The following is a 22,968-nucleotide window of genomic DNA, read 5'->3' as shown; positions in this document are numbered from 1 at the left end:
GTTGTTCAGACTGCTAAGAGTAAAGCGCTCCTGCCAAATAAAACCCGAAACTGAGGGTAGTGCAGATATGACGCAATTGATAGGCGATTTCCTCAGACGCTATGCTGAAACGTCCCGGTCCTTAGTTAAAATAGCAATTTTCTCACAATTTACAAATAGTTGAAAACATTTGGGATATTGTAGGTACTCAACTGATTAAAATATATAACACCGGCCTAGTGGTTTTTGGATATTTTACTGCAAAAATACTACATAGTGCACCTTTAATTGGAAGTACGAATATTCTGCTGGACATATAAACAAATAATAGTGATTGATTTCTGTGTCCATGGTAGCTATATATATATATATATATATATATATATATATATATATATATATATATATATATATATATATACATTTTGTTGTTGTTGTTGTTGTTGTAAAATACAAAATATTTTGCCTTGGCTCTTTGTCCTCATTGGTCACTAGAGGGCGGTTGTGAAAGCGCCGTGTTTCCTCTGTCGCCGCTAGAGAGCAGTGAGTTGCGGTGCTTGATGGTGCTGCTGAAGTTTTCAAGATGTCGTCGTTGGAGCAGAGACTCTCCCGAATCGAGGAGAAACTCAAGCAGGAAAATAAAGAAGCCCGCAAACGAATCGACCTGAACATCGACATGAGCCCGCAGCGGTCGCGCCCGAGGCCAAGTGAGTGTTTGAGAGGGTGAACGGGTGATGGGTCATAATGACGGAGGGATGAAATACGCTCTACATGATATAAACAAACCGATAAAACCCTCACACTTCACTCACATTCACTCTTATGATTCGCTGTTAAAGGTCCGGGGAGTTTTGTTTACCACGGTCTGTACTCCACATTATTTACCACGGATTTGTTCTTTAAAATAAATAAATAAAAATATCTGGCAGTCAGCTCACTAGCGTTAGCCTCGCGGCTAGCTGTTTAGCAGGCCCTGATACTCGCATATCATTCTTACTGTATGTGTGTCTGGTTCTTTTCTGTGAATGTTTTGTCTATTTATCTGTGTGTTTGTTTATCTGGCAGATTTTCCTTGTCTGTTCTCACACAATATTAGTGGGAATATCATTGTTTAGAGATGCTGTTGTTGGTATTAATGTTGTAAAGTCATCAGTCATGGCAGACTTGTGTTGTTGTGAATTGCTGGTTTGGTTTTTCTCTGAGACAGTCACCAGTCTGTATTTAGAGAAAATACATGTTTTCTTTCTCCTTTATAATTTAATGTCTTAAGCTTTTGTCTCTGAGAGGGTTGTCTTGAAACCATAGCCACATTTTCGTGATTTATAGAGATGAAAGGATCATGTAATGAGTGTTTTTAAATATTTCAGATCATTTAAAGTATTTTAACATTCATTTTATGTGAAATATTTGGGTTGTTTCTGTGTGAATGAAGTGTAAGGTCTCTTCTCAAACCTCATCCACACAGAAATTTTGATTGAGAGTGTGTTTAAAAATTATGTGTTGATGTCCCAGCCTCCCACTAATTGTTATATTACTTTCCTGGATGCTCACTGTTTCTGTCAATTGTTGTTTTGTGCTGGCTCATTTTTTACCCTAACCATAAACCCTTTCAGATTTTCAGCTTGTGTATTTATAATATGCAGCAATATCTGTGTCTCTGGATGCTGTTACATGGTCATTAAGCGGGGAGACAGCATACTGATTCCTTATCCAATATTTACTTAATATGGTAAATGTTCAGTGGAAAAAATGTAGTATCAAAAATATGATGTTTCGCTATTCATCAGTAAAAAGTAAAAGAACCATTTTAGAGTCATTTTAAATGTTTTCATTTAGTTTGTGTGTGTAATGTATATGTTTTGTGTATAAGATCTGCAAACTTACAAAGCTCATAGTGTCCCACAAAAGCAGACCTGCCTAAAACACTTCAAATACAGTCCAGTGGGTCCATGGGAAGTCGCATAAACATAGCCTCTAAGTTAAGATGGGATCTTAAGAACTAGTCTGATATCAGTCTTTTTGGATTCAGATTAATCCAATCTACCTTTTAAATTGACTTGCAGAAAAAAAAATTAGATGACTAACTTGTAAGACTAGTATATGCAGTTTATGCAACCGTCCCCAGATATTGCTCACAATGAGCAATAATATTAGCATAAAAAGTATTAGCATAAAAGCATACGCAAAGCAAGAAGATGAGGCTTTGGCAAATTGTAGTGTTTGTTGCGTGTTGCGGAGAGACTGTGATTTTGGATGTGATAGAAAACTGTATTTTGGCCTTCCAAAAAGCGATGAAATTAGGAATCAGATGTTAAGATTTATGGTACATCCTAAAAGTTTAATTGTACGCATCGCATTTTACAGAGAATGGCTTCCTGAACCTGGGAGAGTACAATGCTGGCTATATGCAAAAGACTACTTTCCACTGTGAAATGTTCTGCTCAAGTCGTGCTTGCAAAATTGGTTCCAATCGAGCTGCTTGATCATCCATATCTTCAGAATCCGCCTTGGGCTTGAGCTGATAAGAAAAAAACCGAGAACATTGTTGAGTGATTGGTTGATTGTGACTGTTGTCCACCAATGTGGAAATTCTCCATTGGCTTCTCATTAAAAAAAACATGACTATACACACTATATATCAATATAAAAGTTCCTTTCATTTAATATTCTTATTGCCACTGGTATGAAGGAGTGTTTATACATATTTCTTAGATATTTTGAGACCGTCTTACAGATGGAAGCATTACAAATTCTGAGTAAGTGTTGTCACGATACCAAAATTATGACTTCGATATGATACCAGACGAAAATACCTCTATAACGATACTAAATCGATACCACGGTAAAAAAAAAAACACAACAAAAAAACCTAAGATGAACAAAATGACAACAGAACTTATTATTCACTTATTTTTTACTAAAAATTCACTTGGCCAGCATGTTCCTGCCCTGATTTTTGACCATTCCCTCCTTTTATTGCTATGATAACTACCAGTGTGAACTTCCTTACAGAGATCACTTTATCAATCATGTTATCATTCACTAACCTTTCACTTCTCAATAGGTTGGGATGACCAAAATCTTATTTCATGATATGAGTAGGCTAATTTAATATTTTTTTAAGTGTAATTTTAAAATTATAATATAGATTTTTAATTGTATCTTTGTTTTTTTTAAAGGCAAAAAATGCAAATTACAAACAATATGACAAACAGTGCTTTATTTTTCAGCTACATTAGGTCTATTTAACAGTAGCATGTCAAGAAAGAAATTAAATAATCAAACATAAAACTGCTTACTTAGTTAGTCTTCACTTTATAATTTAAGAATAAACTAATTATTAATAAATATATTTTAGTTATTTAGCCAAGCATGTGGTGGTTTTCTATTTTTCATTGGGGTTTGATTAACATTAATCACACAGAATAATAGGTCTGTTTTAAAGGTCCACTGAAATCAAAATGTAAGTCTTTTAGCTTTTAGTATGACTGTGTTAGCCTTAAAGTTATGAATATGCTGGTATGTTCCAAAACTATGACAAAATTTGCATTTAGGAGATTGCAGTCAAAATTTACAGTCTCCCACTTCCTTTAAAATGAATTTTAGATGTTGGTGACATCATCGCAGACTCTCTCAGGTCTGCTCTTGCGCTCTAGTCAAACTGTATATTAAAGAAACGCTATTGGCTGTTTCAAAAAAGGGGAGGAGCTGCTAACAGCTGACGCCGTTTCAGGTGAAATTACGTCAACACATTGAATAATGCGGCGCATTTCAAGGCACTTCAGTGGGCCTTTAAAGCTACACTGTGTGATATCCAGTTTCTGTTCCTCTCAATTCCAATTTCGTTTTAACTCCTATGGTGGCAGTTTAGTCCAATATTAACATGTGTAACAACAACGACTCATGAGTTTAATGTCTCGGGGAATAATTAACTCAAAAGGGATTTAATATTCAATATTCATGAATTTATGAATATGATTTGCCAGTTGTTCATTACGTATTAAAATTTTCCGATAGGGAAAATTGTTTAATTAAATACAAGTAACCCTTTATGAAATTGCTTGAAATTATCCTACTAAGTTTGTCCTGCAAATTAGTTATAGACTTTCCAAATCAATTCTCAATAATGGATTACTGCTTTACGAGCGCATGAGAAACATTAACTTTACTGATCAGGATAAGTTCAATATTTCAAATGGTCATACAGTTTACTTTACTAACATAGTAGCATAAGCAGTTAGGTAACGTTTAGATCGCAAGTTTCATTGACTTTGTGTATGTGGCAGAATAACAGATTCAACTCATTAAATGTCTTTCGGAGGTTTAATAAACACAGACTAAAAATAACACTACAATTCACACAGAAAGTACATACTAAATATGCATCAAGAGAGTAGAAGTATAGATATTAACGAAAGAATACATAAAAGAGAATAATGAATAGACTGAAGTTAGAGAGAGATAAAAGAGAGAGAGAGAGACAAAGAGAGTGAGGGGGAGAGAGAGACAAAGAGAGTGGGGGGGGGGGTAAGCAAGGCATGCTTTCCTTCAGTTCAACCAAATACGACCTTCACGGAGTTAATTTATCCCAACGGGAGAATAACACACCCTCTTTACAGCAGTAAGAAATAGAATACTTGCATTCTTTTTGGTTTCGTTTTGACTTCTCGCTTGTGTGCGTATGTGTCTCTGCGTGTTCAAATGTCCTGCATGTCCGGCGGTCCTTTCCGAGGTTGGGAGGGAAGCGGCTGTTTGCTTTAGCGATGCTTCGTGTTCTTGAAGATCGGATTGTAGAAGAGAAGATTTTTGGAAGAGCTGAGGCCTGCTTGGAGGGCCTGCATTGGTGGCCTGGCTCAAGGGCCAGCCACAAAGACGTGTTGGTTCAGCCAGAGAGAGAAGAGAGAGTGGGGAGTGTAAGAGAGAAGGAGGGCATCCGAGGTCCTCCTTTTATGGTCTGGCCGTAGTCCCACCCTCCAGGGTTAGACTTAACCAATGAGAGTGTTGGGATTTCCCGGCGGGAAATTCCTCAGCAGACTTTATTGCTCTTTGTTTGAAGGTTCGACTCAGTGGGTCTCTGAGTCTTCATACTATAATTAATGCAACAAACACACACTGCATTTTCTGAATAAGTGATATACCTGGAAGTGTAAGTCGTGAAGTGAGCATTAATTTGATAGGAGACATGACATATATGAGGTTATCTGAACTAGTACTTTGTTAAGACACAGACAAAAAGATGCAAAATACCATACAGAAGAAACATTTTACAAAACAATTGTGTGTTTACATATACTGTCCTGGGGTGCATGTTCATTTATAGATGGTTTGTCTATAATTTGAGGCAAAAGCTCTGTGTCTCTGTGTCAAAAGCTCTGTGGCCACATTCTTTCCGGCCATAAAAGATCTTATCAGATGGTTTCCAGGGTGACTGAAGAATCTCCCTCTGTTGTGTTGGGGGGGAAGGTATGCTAGTGAGCACAACTTTCAAAACATATTTGTTAAATGTAACTGGCGATTGTGTGTTTGATTCGCCTGAGTCGCTACATAATCCCCCCTTTCGCTAGTTGTTGTCCCTCCTATGGACAACAACGAGCGATATCAAAGATTCAGGAAGATCAGACACACCATAGCCATGTTAGGCTCCAGTTGTTTGTGTCTCCGGAAGTTATGGTCGTTCCACGGCAGATAAGGCAGACAGTAGCCCAGTTCAGGTCTCTGTGCTTGTGCAGCAGGTGTCGAGGCAGCAGGTGCCCTGACGGTGCGTCACCTGTCATCCAGAAGTCTGTTTGTGTGGTGCAGGTGTGCTGTGGGCTTTCTGCAGCCCTGGGTGGAACCATGTTCCTCGCAATGGCCAGTCAGTCCTTTAGGTCTCCTGCCTAGGAAGATGGACTGCATCTTGACACTTTTATGTCCTATGCTGACTAGGAACTTTTCAGAGGGTGCCTCGCATTGTGGCCAGGCTGGGTGCCTTCTGGTGATCCACTTTGGTTTCTCTGTTTCAAAGTTCAAAGTCATTGGGGTTTTGAGAATCCCTTCAGAGGCGGCCTTGTGTTCGTTTAAGGCCTTCTTTCTCAAATCACATGCATGACATAGTGTGGGGCTTGGCAGTATTGCCTACAAGGTGACTAACTGGTGTTGGAGGAGAAGGTTCTTGAAGCTGGTGTAAGGTTAGGCAGAGGGCTTGGGCTCCTCCCCCCCTTTGCGTTTGTGTGCAGGGCTGGAGGAGCTTGCGCTGCTGATGTGAAGTTCAGGAGAGTACGTCTTTCTTTTGAGGATTCATTTGCAGTTGGTGATCAGCAGTCCAGGTTGCTCTCTCTCAGTGCGATGCCCGAGGTTGGACCCGGTGTGATGATGTCTGGTGGTGGCTGGCCTCTGATTGTCTGGAGGCACAGGAGCATGATCACGGCCGCGTTTCTTAGGCATTTCCAGATCTGTTGCATGGCCTCAGTAGTGAAGTGGATGCCTCTGTCTGAGTTGATTCTCAGTGGCAATCTTGACAGGAAAAAGATGTGATTCATCAGGTGGTATGCCGTGGTCTGGGCGGTGTCGTTGGGTGCTGGTTGACACTCCACCCACTTGGTAAACTGGCACACCACTGTGAGAAAGTACTTTTTGCCTTTTGTGGACCTGGGCAGGGGTTCTACCCGGTCGATTTGTAGGTTTGACCATGGGAACGTGGTCCCTCTGTGTTGCAGTGGGGCTCTGTGGTTCGGGTTTGCTGGTTGGAACCGGCAGCGAACTAGCCATTCTCTAACATACTCTGCCGCATCTTGATGCATCCCAGGCCCATATGCCACCTGTTTCAGTGTGTCATACGTGGCTCTGGTGCCGTGGTGTCCAGCACATGGTGTGTTGTGGGCGTACATTAGCATCACCCCCCTTTGCGACCGTGGCACTACAAGCTGTGGCGCTGTGTTGCCATCGGGTGCACACCAGAGAATGTTGTCCATAATACGCATCATGTGTCTGGAGTTATGTAGATGCTTGTGGCTAGAGTCATCAATGAGCTCAGAGTCAGTGATAGGGTGGTTGGAGGGGTCTGAGAGGTGGTCAAGAATTGTCTTTATTGCAGTGTCAGAGGTTTGCATATCCGCAATATCATTGTTGGAAATTTGCGGAGTTAGCGGTAGCAGCTGCAAGGCCGGCATTGTAGCCGGTGTCCATCGCTTGCTGTTAGTTAGCACTGCAACAATGGGGCTGGATGTGGGGTGCGGGGGTGCCCACATGTCGCCGTGTGGTGTGTTTTTACTGATTGTATTGCACAGTGGTAGACTTTTGGTTGAGTTGTCTGCCCACAGTGCAGGGATACTGTTCGTTGTGATAATGTCATTCAGCTGTAGGTCATTCATGACCTGGGGGCAGACGGCATCAGAGTCTTTGGATAGCTGAAATGTGCAAAGTAGCGAACTTGAACTTGGCTTTGGGGCTGAGGCTGTGTTGTCACAGTGTGCTGCAGGGGGTCCCGTGGCCTTTGTGACCTGGCAGTTTGGCTCTGTGGGAGTTCCCGTGACCTCTGTGACTTGACAGTCTTGCTCAGACGGTGTGTGTGTCTGAAGGGGCAGAGGGTCACGCACCTGAGCCCAGACTTTCAGCTGTTTGAAGTCCAGTACGGGTTCGAAGCGGTCCAGCAGGTCTTTTCCGATGAGAAACGGATAAGTGTTCATAGGGGAGATATAGACTGGGTGTATCAGCCTCATAGGTCCAATTGTCAGGTGGATGGAAGCTACGTGCTTGAGCTGGATGTCGTTTTGGCTATACGACTGCACATTTAGCTTACAAGTGTGAAGGTTAAGGGTGCGATTTTTCCTCTGTGCTTCAAATCTGAGTCTTTCAAATAGTTGGGCGGATATAAGCGTGAGGTCGGAGCCAGTGTCAACTAGGGCTTCGAGCTTAAATTCCCTTTCCATAGTGATAGTCAGATAGAGTTTTCGAGCCATCCCCTTCTCGATTAGGTTTCCCAGGAATCTTGGTGTGGGGACCTGTGTGTTGCTTGATAAGCCGTCTGGATATGTGTCAAGTGTCTCATTATGCGTGCAAACAATCAAAACAGCGCTTTTTGGTACATTGGGCTGCGCCATGATACTGTCTTGATTAGAGGCTGTTGCTGTCAGCTGTCGTGTGGGTGTGCTGCTGACATGTGGGGGTGCAACAGTTAGTACACTAGTCCGTGATTGGGGAACAGTGTTCAGGGTGGATGATTCAGTTGCAGGAAGGGCGGGAAGGTTGATTTCAGGTATCATGTCTAGTCGTGCTGTACCTGGTCCGTCCTTCTTGTCTTCCTTGTGAGGTTTCTGTCGGAGGAGCTCTTTCAGGATCTTTATGAGCTCTGTAACTTCAGAAGCAGCTACACTTTCTTTGCCAGACGTGGGTTCAGGTCTGGGCCTACCATTGTCCCGTCGAGAGTGGCCTCTTCGCTGGCTTTCTGGGCGAGGCGGGTCCCAGGATCCTTCAGAGCGATCGCTCTGGTACCGTGGACGGTCGCCATTATGACCACGCTGCCCTCTGCTGGCTTGGAGTGGTTTGGACTCTCTGTTGACGGGTCGGTAACTGTGGTTCTGTTTGGCGCCCTCTAGGGTTAGCTCTGGGTGGTGCACAGAGACAGGGCAGATGGTGGGCTGTTTTACAGTCTTTTCAGAAATGGTTTTCTGTTTGACGTAAGCTTTGTGAGCCAAGTCTCTTAACTGTTGCGTGCCCATGCTGCGCGGGCACGCCAGCACCCCCAGGTGGTAACTGATGGTAGGGTGCAGGTTTCGGAGGAAAAGAGTTTTGAAGTTGATGTCCTCCTCCATGCCTGGGTCGTTACGTGTCCCGAAGTAGGCACGTCGCAGTCTGTTATAAAAGTTCTGTGAGGTCTCACGTCGAGCTTGCTTGAGGTCCATGGCAGTGATGAACCCCTGGTCTGACTCGGGGTCGGAGTACTCACGAATTAGAGCTTGTCGTAGATGCCAGTAGTCCGCTTTGATGGCCTCTGGTTGTCGATCCAGAAAGCTGCGTACGTCACGATTAGACGTGGCCCTGAGCAGGTACAGTCTGTCCCAGTTGTTCGCGTGAGCGACAGTTTGCAAGTAAAAGTCTATGTCTTTTAAGTATGCGTGGACGTCGTGTCCTCCTGCCGGGTCTGGGCTGAAGGTAGGAATATTTCTGGCCAGCTTGTCAAGGTTCTTTGAAGCTTCGTGGCTGTTGACCTTGACTTCCTGGAAGGGCGTCCTTTCCTTTGCTGCTGACGGGGATTCGTGGAGACTGGCGGGTGCTCTTTTAAACAGGGGGCTGTCATTCCCCTTCGTAGCTCTTGCTTTGTGGCTAAAATGTGCGGAGTAACTGGTCAGGGGAAACTGTGTGTTGTGTGTTTCCCCCTTCCGGTAACGTTGCACTATATATGATTGTTTCAGTTCTCTTTGCACCATGTCAAGTTCATTTTTGAGCTCGTGTCTTTGCTGGATGAGCTCGTCGATCTCGGCTTGTGCCGACTGCAAATGTTTTGCATAGACTTTAGCTTTAATGTCTCTGTCTTTAAGTTCATCAGTGGCTCTCTCCAGGAGGAATTCGCCACGCCGAAGCTTTTCGTCGAGGTGTTTCCTGGCGTCTTTCTCTGACTGTACTCGTCGGTCGGTGTCACGACGGAGCTCCTTCAGGGTCTTTTGAAGCCTTTCTATTTCTTGTCTTTGTTCTTTGTCTGTTTCGTCGTCTTTCTCTGTGTCTAGAAGCTGATCTAGACGAAGCTGGGTGAGGGCTTGGTCTCTCCGGGCCTCCTTGGCTTGAAGCTTTAGCGTTGCTGCCTCCTGTTCCAGGTTGTCGTAGCTCCCTTCGCTTAGACGTGCCTGTGCGATGAGGACGTGGGCGAGGCTTCCGAGGATCTTGGCCACTTCCTTGTTGGAGTAGCTCTGCGTGGGGTCGTGTGTCATCAGCTGGTCTAGCTCTGTGTCCAGTTGTCCCTGGTTCAGCTGTCCCAGACTTCCTTGACTGGTGGCCGTTAGCGCTTCCAGCCATGTCGTTAGGCGATCCCACGGGACGGCGGAACTGGGTGCACGGAACATTACTGCGGACGAAAGAAACACAGCACACACACACACACAGAGAGAGAGCCAATGCAAGCTTGTTCTAAGCTAATGAGCTATCGTACGGATAGCTGGGAATTTTGGCTAACTGATCTAGACAGTTAGATAATTAGACAATTCAGACAATTAGGTGGGCGGTAGCCCTGGGGGGTCACTTGGTGAACTGCTGCTCGGTCGTCCCGGGACTATTTAATTCTCCTTGGGGTCTCTTGGTGAACTGAAAGAAACACAATCGTGATAGTCCAACAGTGAGGGTAGGAAAGAGCACAGTGGAAACAAACACAAGATGAATTGGTCTGTAATGAAAGGAATGTCAGCGTGCGCGCCGGGAGTGTTAGGGAAATTAATTGGCTAAATGCTCAAGATATACTAAAATTCGGCTTGTACTATGGGTTATCCCATTTAGCTCATCCGGGGTGGATTGAGGTCGCTTACGTGGAAGATTAAATATCAAGAGCAATTTAGAAAAAGGCAAAAGTTTCTGTCAAGTAATGATAAAACAAAAAGCACTTTTGATACCGTTTGTAATTACCAGACTGAGCTTTATTCCCAATGGGAGGGGAACAGAAAAACTTTTGCAGAGAAAAATAAAAATAAAAATAAAAATAAAAATGTAAAAAAAAAAAAATAATAATTAAAATTAAAATTTAAAATTAAAAATTAAAATAAAATTATAAATAAAATAAAATACAATAAAAGAATTAGAAGCTCAACTTAATTCAAATTAAATTCAAAGCAAGTTTAAATGAAATTTAAATAAGCCTGTAAGGAAAATCAAATAAAAGAAAGCCAATCAAAAATCTTATCCTATAACGATTAATCTCTAAGTGGGAGTTATCCAAATAAAAGAATTAATCAGAAAGGGAGTAGTGATTTAGTGTTGCGCTGACTTAACAGGGTATAACCACACGGTGGCGTCCTTCCTTCCAATTGGACTGTGTGACTTAAACCTAATTTCACTTTGAGTTAGAGGAAGTTATGTTTCTTTTTAAACTTCAAATTCGAATAAGGGTGTTTAATCAGCGAGAAAGGAGATTTGGTTGTTGCTAGAAAAATTGTATAAATGAAACTGTGTACAACAGTAAGCAATAAACAATTTATAGGCTCAAACTTATTTTGTTAAGGCAGAATCACATAACGGAGAGTGAAACTATCCGAATTTATCCACACGATGGCGCTATTGCGCCCGCCCTAGACTAGAGTTAGTTAGGCGGAAATGCTCACCAGATGGCTTTGTCTGGTTCTAGAGTCGCCCTCTGGCGGTTTGCAAGCGGCGTTGCAATTCTTGAGTCGCCCTCTGGCGGTTTGCAAGCGGCGTTGCAATTTCTTGAGTCGCCCTCTGGCGGTTTGCAAGCGGCGTTGCAATTTCTGAGTCGCCCTGGCGTTTTGCACTTTACTGGCTTTTGCAGATCATTTAAAAATGACTGCACTTTATGTGCACGAGCAACGAAACGGGTGACAAACAGGAATTTATCTTCTGCCTATTCACGCATTTTACATGGACTCCAATAGACATTTATCAATATGGCTGACGGTTTTCAGCATCTCTGATTCAAATGTTTTAGGTCTCAGGTCTTTGGTTAGCTAAGCCAGACTTAAACCAGGAGTTATCGTTTATCTTAACGATATAATAATTATTCTGAGGCCCCTTATATTGTACAGGAGAGTCTCGCCCTGTCCCAATCTTCCGCAATGATAAAAACTTTCCGTAGTTCAGATCAAGCGGGATAACGCAACGTACGTGTCTACAGACTTCATCAAAATCTCATTATTTTGATGGAACACATAATATATTGCTCGAGTCAAATGTATGGGTTTCCTACAATACATTTGTTTGGAAATCACGCGGATAAAACCTATTGCGCCTACGGGCTGCAGAGTTTTTCGGAGATCACGCGGATTTTCGTACCGTTCATATTTTTATTAATATAATCCGGCTACTTCAACATTTCTCAGCATCTGTTTATGCTTGGGTTCGCTTTGCGCGTACCGTTCATAATTCACAAAACAACACCAAAACAAAACGAAACAAAAACGCGCGTGCAGGTTATTAATACCTCAAAAATACACAATGAATAGAATATGAATATCATTCACACATACACAAACGTTTGAAACCTGCTCGCATTTTTCTCCACCAAATACATGTAACAACAACGACTCATGAGTTTAATGTCTCGGGGAATAATTAACTCAAAAGGGATTTAATATTCAATATTCATGAATTTATGAATATGATTTGCCAGTTGTTCATTACGTATTAAAATTTTCCGATAGGGAAAATTGTTTAATTAAATACAAGTAACCCTTTATGAAATTGCTTGAAATTATCCTACTAAGTTTGTCCTGCAAATTAGTTATAGACTTTCCAAATCAATTCTCAATAATGGATTACTGCTTTACGAGCGCATGAGAAACATTAACTTTACTGATCAGGATAAGTTCAATATTTCAAATGGTCATACAGTTTACTTTACTAACATAGTAGCATAAGCAGTTAGGTAACGTTTAGATCGCAAGTTTCATTGACTTTGTGTATGTGGCAGAATAACAGATTCAACTCATTAAATGTCTTTCGGAGGTTTAATAAACACAGACTAAAAATAACACTACAATTCACACAGAAAGTACATACTAAATATGCATCAAGAGAGTAGAAGTATAGATATTAACGAAAGAATACATAAAAGAGAATAATGAATAGACTGAAGTTAGAGAGAGATAAAAGAGAGAGAGAGAGACAAAGAGAGTGAGGGGGAGAGAGAGACAAAGAGAGTGGGGGGGGGGGTAAGCAAGGCATGCTTTCCTTCAGTTCAACCAAATACGACCTTCACGGAGTTAATTTATCCCAACGGGAGAATAACACACCCTCTTTACAGCAGTAAGAAATAGAATACTTGCATTCTTTTTGGTTTCGTTTTGACTTCTCGCTTGTGTGCGTATGTGTCTCTGCGTGTTCAAATGTCCTGCATGTCCGGCGGTCCTTTCCGAGGTTGGGAGGGAAGCGGCTGTTTGCTTTAGCGATGCTTCGTGTTCTTGAAGATCGGATTGTAGAAGAGAAGATTTTTGGAAGAGCTGAGGCCTGCTTGGAGGGCCTGCATTGGTGGCCTGGCTCAAGGGCCAGCCACAAAGACGTGTTGGTTCAGCCAGAGAGAGAAGAGAGAGTGGGGAGTGTAAGAGAGAAGGAGGGCATCCGAGGTCCTCCTTTTATGGTCTGGCCGTAGTCCCACCCTCCAGGGTTAGACTTAACCAATGAGAGTGTTGGGATTTCCCGGCGGGAAATTCCTCAGCAGACTTTATTGCTCTTTGTTTGAAGGTTCGACTCAGTGGGTCTCTGAGTCTTCATACTATAATTAATGCAACAAACACACACTGCATTTTCTGAATAAGTGATATACCTGGAAGTGTAAGTCGTGAAGTGAGCATTAATTTGATAGGAGACATGACATATATGAGGTTATCTGAACTAGTACTTTGTTAAGACACAGACAAAAAGATGCAAAATACCATACAGAAGAAACATTTTACAAAACAATTGTGTGTTTACATATACTGTCCTGGGGTGCATGTTCATTTATAGATGGTTTGTCTATAATTTGAGGCAAAAGCTCTGTGTCTCTGTGTCAAAAGCTCTGTGGCCACATTCTTTCCGGCCATAAAAGATCTTATCAGATGGTTTCCAGGGTGACTGAAGAATCTCCCTCTGTTGTGTTGGGGGGGAAGGTATGCTAGTGAGCACAACTTTCAAAACATATTTGTTAAATGTAACTGGCGATTGTGTGTTTGATTCGCCTGAGTCGCTACACATGGCAGTCCCCCTCTTCACATTCGAGTGCCATCGAGTGTTAAAACACGAAAGGCGAAGCTTTAATTTATGGGTATGTCCTTCTTTGGCTAATGTACTTTCAAGATGGAGGGGCAACATGGCAACCGGCATTCGAACCCCTCACCCGTATGTATTTTTAATGGCATTTTATAAACTTACGAGAATACTTTATTACTTGAAAGAAGTAAATATACATTAATGAGCACATATATTTTTGAAAGAACTAATTGTTTTTAGCTACAAATAAACTAAAAAAGTTACACAGTGTTGCTTTAAGACCTGCACGGATCTCATTACCTCAGCTGTCTACTTTCACTAAAGACACAATATCCGACTGTTTACCTGAATACTCGCCAGACCGTGCATTTTTACATATGTTTGACCATTCAAACCCAAACAATAATCCGTGAAAGAACTGAAAGGCCTGTGCCCGTTTCAGGTCAGAGTCTGCGTGCCACGCTTTTTCTTCTCATGCGCACATATTTCTGTTGCTTTCTTTATCGTGCGCTGGCCGTATATATTTCTCTCTTCTACTTCCAATGTTTAGTGAACGGTGGAAGCAGAGCTCTGCACACACGTCCTGACACCTGCTGTCACTCATCGATGCAAATTAAGAAATACAGCCCATATTAGCGCTGTCCTCCTTAAAGTACCGGTACTAATAAAAGTCCATATCGTACCGTTTGTAATAGCTGGGTATCGCAATACTTTTCTAGTACCAGTATATCGTGCAACACTATTCTGAGTTAAGTAGGCGTGTGGAGTCAAATACAACTTTTAATTGTGTGTTTACAACTACTTTAAGCCTTTGAAACTGAAGCTTGTGATTATGGCAAGAGGCATTATATGGTGTTTGGCCAATTACAACGTACTTGGTCTGCTGGCCAATAAGAACACTTAAGGCTTTTTGGAAGAAAGGGTTTTGTAGAAATCGGCGTGTTTCAGACAGACTGAGAATAGAGGTACTGCTGTAATATTAAGCATCTGTATGTGAAAAATGTGTTTTGTCATATTTAGCATGTTGCATTGCAATGAATGAAAGCGAGAAACTGTTTCTTCAGGAATCTGCAGACACACATGTAATAGACAGTCTCAAGGACTAAAAAGACCACAGTAAATATTGATATATGGGTGCACAGGACTAAGACTAAGGGATAGTGTGCAGTAGGGGTGTAATGGTCCTTTGTCAAAAATCGAATCGCACCGGTCCCCACTTTCCACCCACGGTTCGGCACATAATTGCACCATAGTTCATCTCAAATCTGACCATGCATCTATAATATATATATTTTTTTAAATATCAACAAACAGATAGACTAATGTGTCTTTCTGTCGATGGAGTCTTCCCAATATACTACAGCAATGATCAAAAAGTGCAGACAAAACTCTTTACAAAGATTCACTCTTTGTGATCTTGGTTCACTGCGAGTGCCGTATGCTCTAATATGTCCAGTCATTTACACCGTTATCACCCAGGTGTTGATAGCACGCGAGTGCATGTAAGACCTGAAGTCCTGATTTGTGTGTGCACTCATCTGAAGCACATAAATGGAAAAGCCATTGAGTTCTCTTTTAAGTCTTTTGCTTGAATGGACAAAATCACACAAAAGTGTCCACATGCCTATCTTAGCAAGTATCCTAGCAAACATAATAGGTAATGTGTTAAGTGAATGCAAACTGTCAAAACAAGGACAACGCATGTGTAACAGTATCAGTGTACTGGATAAGTGCATTATGTCTTAAAGTGACAGAAGCCTAATGTTCTGCCGTCTGTGTTTGTAATGTTAAACAACAATAGACAAAGAAATCACTCTCTGCTCTTGACTGAATAGCTTTTGTAACTTCAATAATGATTAACTAACCTGGAAACTAAGGTTAGATACCTGAAAAGCACTGTTTATTTGATTTGCTTCATTTGGTCCATTGTGTTTATTTGTGCTGTTGCTCGTAGTTTGATTTATTTTCTTTTTTCCTTGAACAGCACATACCGAACCTTAGTGAAACCATGACCCTAAAACCATAAAACCGAACTGTGGTAATTGAACCGTTACACCCCTAGCGTACAGTCAGCAGATTGTTATGCACAAGAAATCTCTTTAGGTTGATACAAGACCCCACTGTGAAGTTACCCTGCTTATGTGGCAACTTGCAACATAAGTAAAGATAAGTTAATTTGAGATATTTTATTACCTCAAGATTACTCGCAATCAGAATACCTGCTTCAGTGGTCTTTTATTTGTTGTTGTGGAATAACACAAAGCTAGATAGTGTGATTGAAGAATCAGAAGTGTATATAGTCCAATAACGAGGCATTATATCTTGCCCTCGGATTCACCATTAAAATGGTGGGTAATGAAGAGAGACCACAGACCACTTCTGGCAGTATGAAGCCAAGCAATTTAAAATGGCACTTATACACTTCACATCAAGAACACAACGAGGCTTGTTTAAGTTGAGAAGTTGTACTGTATTAATTACACACACAAAAAAATCCAATAGGATTTTGCAAGCAAGGTTTTGTTTTATTCTGAGTGTCTTTATGGATGCAAGTGGAGGGGCTTGAAAATAGTTTTCTCCACTAAAGGGAGGCCCAGCAGAAAACGTTTGGGAGCCACCAGAATAATGATCAATTTAAAGGGACAGTTCACTTAAAAATGAATGGTCATGATTGACCCCCCCTCATGTCGTTACAAAACTGTATAACTTCCTTTCTTCTGTTGAAGTCAAAATCCAAGAACATATTGAGAGAAGTTTTTGTCAATAGCGTACATCCCTACTTGATGGTCCCTTTAATTGATTATGGTTTCAGCTACCAAAGTGAAGTTCTTTTCAGGTGTAAGCCATGTTACTATATACATGTATGTATATATGTTTTTTTTTTAGCTGGTGTCAGTATTAAAAAGGCTAGGTGAAGTGTGCTCATGTTGAGGGTGAATTATATTCATAACATTTGAAGAGAGGACTCAGTGATTCCTGTAGGTGTGTGTGGGCTTTCAGTAATGAGTGTGTGTGTATTTTCTCTCCTGTGTATCTAGTCATCGTGATCCAGCTCAGTCCAGCTCCAGCCCCCTCCCAGCGCGCAGGTACCATCATCATCATCATCATCATCATCACTACATCACGCTGCGTCACCCTCTCTCCCCTTCTCTCTCTTTAACTTGCAGGTTACATTCACTACATCATCTCTCTTTTGCTCTCTTCTCTTTCTCAGTCATTCTTCTCCATTTTAATATTCTACCAATTCTCGTTCTTTTTGTCTCTTTCTCACACTCTTTCTAAAAGTCAACATGAAACGGCATTCGCAGCCCTTTTAATTTTCACAGCATGACGTGAAACAGGGCCTTCGACAAGAACAAATACAGAAAAGGACTTTTATTTACCAGTGAAAAAGTGGTTGGCGACTTCAGCTGACAAAGAATAGTTGTTTCAAAAGCAGATTCTAGCTGCTGCATTTTGACGAATGACTATGACAACCCTTTTTCCTCTGGATTATCATGCATATATGTTTCATTTGGAATTAGGTTGCAATTTTGTATAGTAAAATACGATATGTTAATTTAGCTAATTTTCTGTGTCCTGCTCTTGAGGAGATATCAAGCAGTATAATATTTGCATTAAAATGAATTATTATTTAATATGTTTAAACATTTACTGAATTTACCTATAAGTTTACTAATACATTTTGTAATTTGTCTATAAATTACAATCACAAATGAAGTTTAAGAAGTCTTTGCTCACTAGGGCTGTATTATATCTTATCCAAAAAACACAGAAATATTGTGCAATATTAGTTTCAATATATTAATTAGATCATTTATTCCTGAGATGTCAAAGCTGAATTTTCAGCATCATTACTCCAGTCTTCAGTGTCCCCAGATCGTTCAAAAGTTGCTCTAACATGCTGATGTAATGCTTGAAGGGATAATTCACTTTTAAATGAAAATTCTGTCATCCTTTACTCACCCTCAGGTTGTTTCAAACCTGTATGAATTTCTTTCTTCAGCTGAACACAAGGGAAGATTTTTTGAAGAATGTGAGTAACCAACAGTTAACTGGAGCCATTGACTTCCATAGTAGGAAAAAAAATTGTATGGAAGTCAATGCTGAAGTCAAGGGTCAGTAAAGGATTACAGAATTTTCATTTTAAAGTGAACTATCCCTTTAGGATGTTTTTTTTTTTTTTTTAAATGATCAGTTAAAAACAGCTGTGCTGCCTAATATTTTTTGTGGAATCCAGGATATATTTATTCTTTGAATAAAAAGTAGTTTTTTTAGCATTATAAATGTTTACGGTCACTTTTGATAAATGTAATGCATCACTGTAGAATAAAACTTTTTTTTGTATGAAAATGTACATTCCAGAAAAGTGGATTAATAAAGTAAATAGGGTCAATTTTATTCATGTTGGCTTTAATCTCATACAACTTTCTTTTTCATTAATCTCATTTACAGAAACACTTATATAATTTCATCAAATGCATGATGTTTGTTTCGAGAAGATCCATTTTCCGTACTTTCACCTCTGAAATCTCATTCTGTTTTCATTCACTTTGACTATACTCAAAATATAATTTTCCTCTCTATCTTTCATTTCTTCCCTCATTCCCTCTCTCCACTTGAACATGTAAAGGGATCTGCGAGCGTGTGTGTGGCGTGAGACCTGTGTGTAGGATTAACTTGTTTTGTTGGAAGATCAGACATTGTGCATGTTGTGGCTATAACTGCACGGGCCGACTGAGTGAACACCTCCCACACACAAACACAAAGCTATGGCGGCACTCGACAGGGTGTTCTGTGTTCAGTAACTGTTGGGTTTGAGCTTGTCTGGCCTCTCCTGTCTCTCAGCTCTTTGTCCGTTCTCTCCGGAAGAGACGGCTTTGGCTCTGTTTTCTGCACAGATGTGAATTATGGCCACGTAGTCTCCTGTATGTGTGCGTCCAGTAGGCGTTTCTGCACCGAATTGCTTGACCTCACTGACTAACCCAAGCTAACCGATTCTCTCCCATTAACAGGTTTTCCTGAGGAGGAATCAGAAGTTCTTCAGTTATCCCTTTCTCCTTTTCCTCTTTAGTTAATGTATTTGTCAAACTCTGGAAAAAGCAGTGTCGTTTCTGTGCTCAAACAACACATAGAAAATGTATCAAATGTTTATTTTTGCACGGTTTGGTGAGCGAATGCCAAATGTCACCTTGTGGTGACTGCTGCTTGTCTATCATAAGACTCTGCCCCGGTGCATGCTGGGAATGCTAACACTAACTCCAATGGCTGGTTTTCACTGTTTGGCAGCCTTTGTCACTTCTGTGTATGAGTGTGTCTGATCTTGGCATGACATGGACAGTTATTATTACTGTCTTGATTTGATTGATATTTCCTCAGGATGTGAAATTTCTTTTAAGACAGTCAAATTAAACATCGACACATAATGTGCTCCACAGCTCACAAGCAAGATATATTAAACCTCAGAAAATCTTTAAAGAAATTTCCAGGTCATATTTCAAAATATTATATTTTTAAAAATTTGTTATTAAATATACATTTTAGTAAATCTGTTATTATGTTTTGTACTTTATATAGGAGAGGTATAATGATCATAAATATAACAAATTATATTTATAAATTATTTTTATAGACAGATATCTGAAGTTTCTGTTATCTCTAATAACATCAAAAGCAATAATTAGAAAACATTATATAAAAACAATAATAATGAATTATTAGATAACAAATAAATGTGATTGCTTTTATATTATAAAACGAATAAAAATTATTAGAAAACAAATACATTTAAATTTATGCTGTAATACACAATATATTTTAGAAAACAAATTTGTTTTATTGTTATTATTTAATTGATTATTTTTATTTGTATTATACAATAAAAATCATTATTATTAATTTGATTAGATTACGTATCTCATTATATTTTTATATTATAACGTAATAAAGATTATTCCAATTTTTTATTATAAGTTGTAATATATTTTAGAAATCAAATGTATTTTAATTATTATGTTTTAATATTTAGTATTTTTATATTATATTGTTTTATTATATTATTATCAATAAAAAAATTTGAATGGCATTTAAAAATAAGCATGTTGCTGTTTGATGCTATTTTCATACGTTACGCCCATTTTTTGTAAGGAAAAATATACCTCCGAGTGAATCTGGATCAGCTGTCAGGTTCTGGACCCTCAGACCTGAGGCTCTTAATTCAGGGTCCTTCCTGAACATTTGTCCCTGTAATGGCCATCAATTAACGGTTACTGACTTCTGTCCTTTCTCCCACTCCTTCCAACCTTCTGGTCTGTTTTACAGCTTTACAGTTACCATTGGCCAACGATGGAGGAAGTCGCTCATCCTCTTCAGAAAGCTCTCCTCAACACCCCTCGTACCCTAGCAGACCTAGACAAATGCTCACGCTTCCCACCCCACCCTACTGCCTACAGAAGAGCCTGGAGAAGTATGCCACGTGCACCGCATAGTGTAGTTTGCTTACTTCTCATTTTAAGAAAGTAAAGGTCTTGGTGTGTTAATGTGTTCCTTATGCTTTTATCTTCAGTGCTGAAATCGATCAAAAGCTTCAGGAAATCATGAAACAAACCGGATATCTGAAGATTGACGGACAGGTGAGTTACCAGTGTGAGTCTTCATAGTTCCTGAAGGGAATTGAATGTGGAAAAAGTGCCTGACCTCTTGTGTGTGTGCGTGTTCTCCAGCGTTACCCTGCAGAGGTGACGGATCTGATCAGTGAGGGGGAGATCGGCAGTGGAACCTGTGGACAGGTTTTTAAAGTTCGCTTTAAAAAGACTGGCCATGTGATCGCTGTCAAGGTCAGTTCAGCACTTGGTTTCTCTGCTCAATCTTCTGAGCCCTATTTTAGCGATATAAGCACATTGTCTAAAGTGCACGGCGCAACTGCACTTAGGGCGTGTCCTAGTTTGATGACGGGAAAAATGGTCCAGCAGGGTTGTACCTATTCTCTCAATGAGTAATGTGTGTTTTGTGTGTAACATGCAATAAACCAAGCAGAGTCTCATCCCCCATTCCCTTTAAAAACCATTTGCGCTTGAACCATGTTGGAATTTGCAACGGAAAAACTGAATGCTTCTCCAGGGGGGAATCCTTTTATTTTTATTATTTAAAAATCTTTGTGTGCTGCTGCACGTCCCTGTGTGTGTAACAAGCAGAGTGTACACGTGTTATGGACCAGCCCATAGGCGCATATTACTAACGCACCCTTTAAATAACACAATAACAATACTGCGCCATTGACTTTAGACCAGGTTTTTGTTTTGTTTTGTTGGTCATTTTCAGTTCCTCAGAATAGCTACGCGCAAACAATGTGCCTGCCCACACCCCGTTTTCAGACCAGCACGCTCATGGCCGCAAATGCATTTGTTACGTGAAAATGATAACTGCGCTGGGCTGGAACTAGCATAAAACACTTGCGACGCTGATAATTAGTGATGGCCACTTCGCAAACACGCTTGAACAATTGGTTTATTTGATTCAAAGTTTCTTACATTTAAGAAGTTGGTGTGATTTGTGATATCAAAAAATATAATAATTGCTATTTATGTTGAAATTCAAATATTATCCAGAAAATCTTATTCAAATTTTTATATAATGGAGTACATGTTTGTCATCTTGAACTTTCCTTGTAATTACTGAATCATTAAAACAGCAGCTTAGGCAGGAGTAAATACTGTTTACTAATTATATCACTGCTCTTTTTATAAATGGATTGTGTTGTACTAATAATGTTTAATTTGAGCGTGTTCCATTTGTGTGTTTTTCCTTGCAGCAAATGAGGAGGACGGGTAATAAAGATGAGAATAAGAGAATCCTCATGGATCTGGACGTCGTTTTGAAGAGTCATGACTGTCCGTACATCATTCAGTGCTATGGAGCAATAGTCACCAACGTAAGTAACAAGTCAAGTCAACTTTATTTATATAGTGATTTATGCAGTACAGTGAAAACAGGAAAATAAGGATTCAATGATGCAAACAGAATTCAATTCTGCTTTGAGGAGCTTTTAAAAGACAACCCCAAGTCATTATTTATTTGAAATCAGTACAGTGTTGATTCATTTCAGTTCAGTAGCTGTGTAAAGTACATAATAAATTGTCCCCAACTAAGCAAGCGAGAGGTGACAGTGGCAAGAAACCCAAAATCCATCAGATGTCACAAATGGAGAAAAAAAACCCTTGGGAGAACCGAAGCTCAGTGGCTCAGAGCTCCTTTGGCCAACGAAGAACACAGTGTGATTATGATTCAAGTCAGAAGTCAGATTGTGGATCGGTAGCATTCAAAATATTTCATTCAGTTCCTTCTGCTTGAAGATTGGATTCATCGCGCTGGTATGGAGACAAAGCTGGCCATAGGGGTCTGTGCAGAGGACTTGTCTGGTTCTTGCGGCCTTTGCTGAGGATCTGTGCCGATGGCTGTCGTGTTGACGAGGTCTTCACAGGGGAATGTTCTAGTAGTCAAGTCTCTGCTGACATTCAGGGCTGCGATGAGGTCGTGTCTAGGTGCAGGTCCACCATCTGATCTGGATATGACCCGGATCCGGCTGACTACGGTAACCTCGTGATAGGGATGAGACAGGGTAATATTAGCGTACATGCCATTCTTCTTAAGAAGTAACAAGAACATCAGGTGTTATGGGACGCATTCCCAGTTCCGGTTCATCTAATTTATGCAGCCTAGCAATCCTTTAATGGATATGAATAGTATAAATGTGATAATGTGTATGCCAGGTTAAAGAGTTGTGTTTTAGTCTAGATTTAAAACTCTCTGAGTGTGTCTATTTCCCAAACAAGGCAAGGAAGCCTGTTCCAGAATTTGGGTGCCAATTATTGTTTCAAATATAACCTTTCATGCAGTGTGATGAGGTGGAATTGATATGAAGAAACCATCATTCATATCACTGAGTATCAAGCGTTTAGGAATCCTCCAGAGCTGAAATTTTGTTTAGGACACACTGTAAGCGGTCGACCAATCAGAACAGAGTAGACTAATTTGTCTGACTAATTAGAGCAGGGTAGGCTTTAGAAAAGGGGATTTAGTGAGACCGAATCTTTGAACAATTTGAAATATATT

General features: G+C 40.4%; 1 protein-coding gene across 2 annotated transcripts in view; it reads left to right on the top strand.

The window, feature by feature from the left end:
• Nucleotides 1-480: 480 nt before the first annotated feature.
• The window catches only part of map2k7 (mitogen-activated protein kinase kinase 7), a 30,971-nt gene continuing 8,483 nt past the window's right edge, over nucleotides 481-22,968 (top strand). Inside the window, exons 1-6 of one of the 2 annotated variants that reach the window (XM_067441073.1) lie at nucleotides 481-686; nucleotides 16,896-16,943; nucleotides 20,179-20,323; nucleotides 20,423-20,489; nucleotides 20,580-20,693; nucleotides 21,668-21,787. In XM_067441073.1, the coding sequence (XP_067297174.1) occupies nucleotides 563-686; nucleotides 16,896-16,943; nucleotides 20,179-20,323; nucleotides 20,423-20,489; nucleotides 20,580-20,693; nucleotides 21,668-21,787 (618 nt within the window). In that variant the 5' untranslated portion in view covers nucleotides 481-562. The remainder of the gene's footprint in view (nucleotides 687-16,895; nucleotides 16,944-20,178; nucleotides 20,324-20,422; nucleotides 20,490-20,579; nucleotides 20,694-21,667; nucleotides 21,788-22,968) is intronic. The other variant, XM_067441074.1, reaches the window with a different exon arrangement.

Source organism: Pseudorasbora parva, chromosome 4 (assembly GCF_024679245.1).
Source record: "Pseudorasbora parva isolate DD20220531a chromosome 4, ASM2467924v1, whole genome shotgun sequence".
NCBI classification, from domain to species: domain Eukaryota; kingdom Metazoa; phylum Chordata; class Actinopteri; order Cypriniformes; family Gobionidae; genus Pseudorasbora; species Pseudorasbora parva.
Note: the sequence above shows the minus strand (reverse complement) of the source record. Positions and strands in the feature narration are given on the sequence as shown.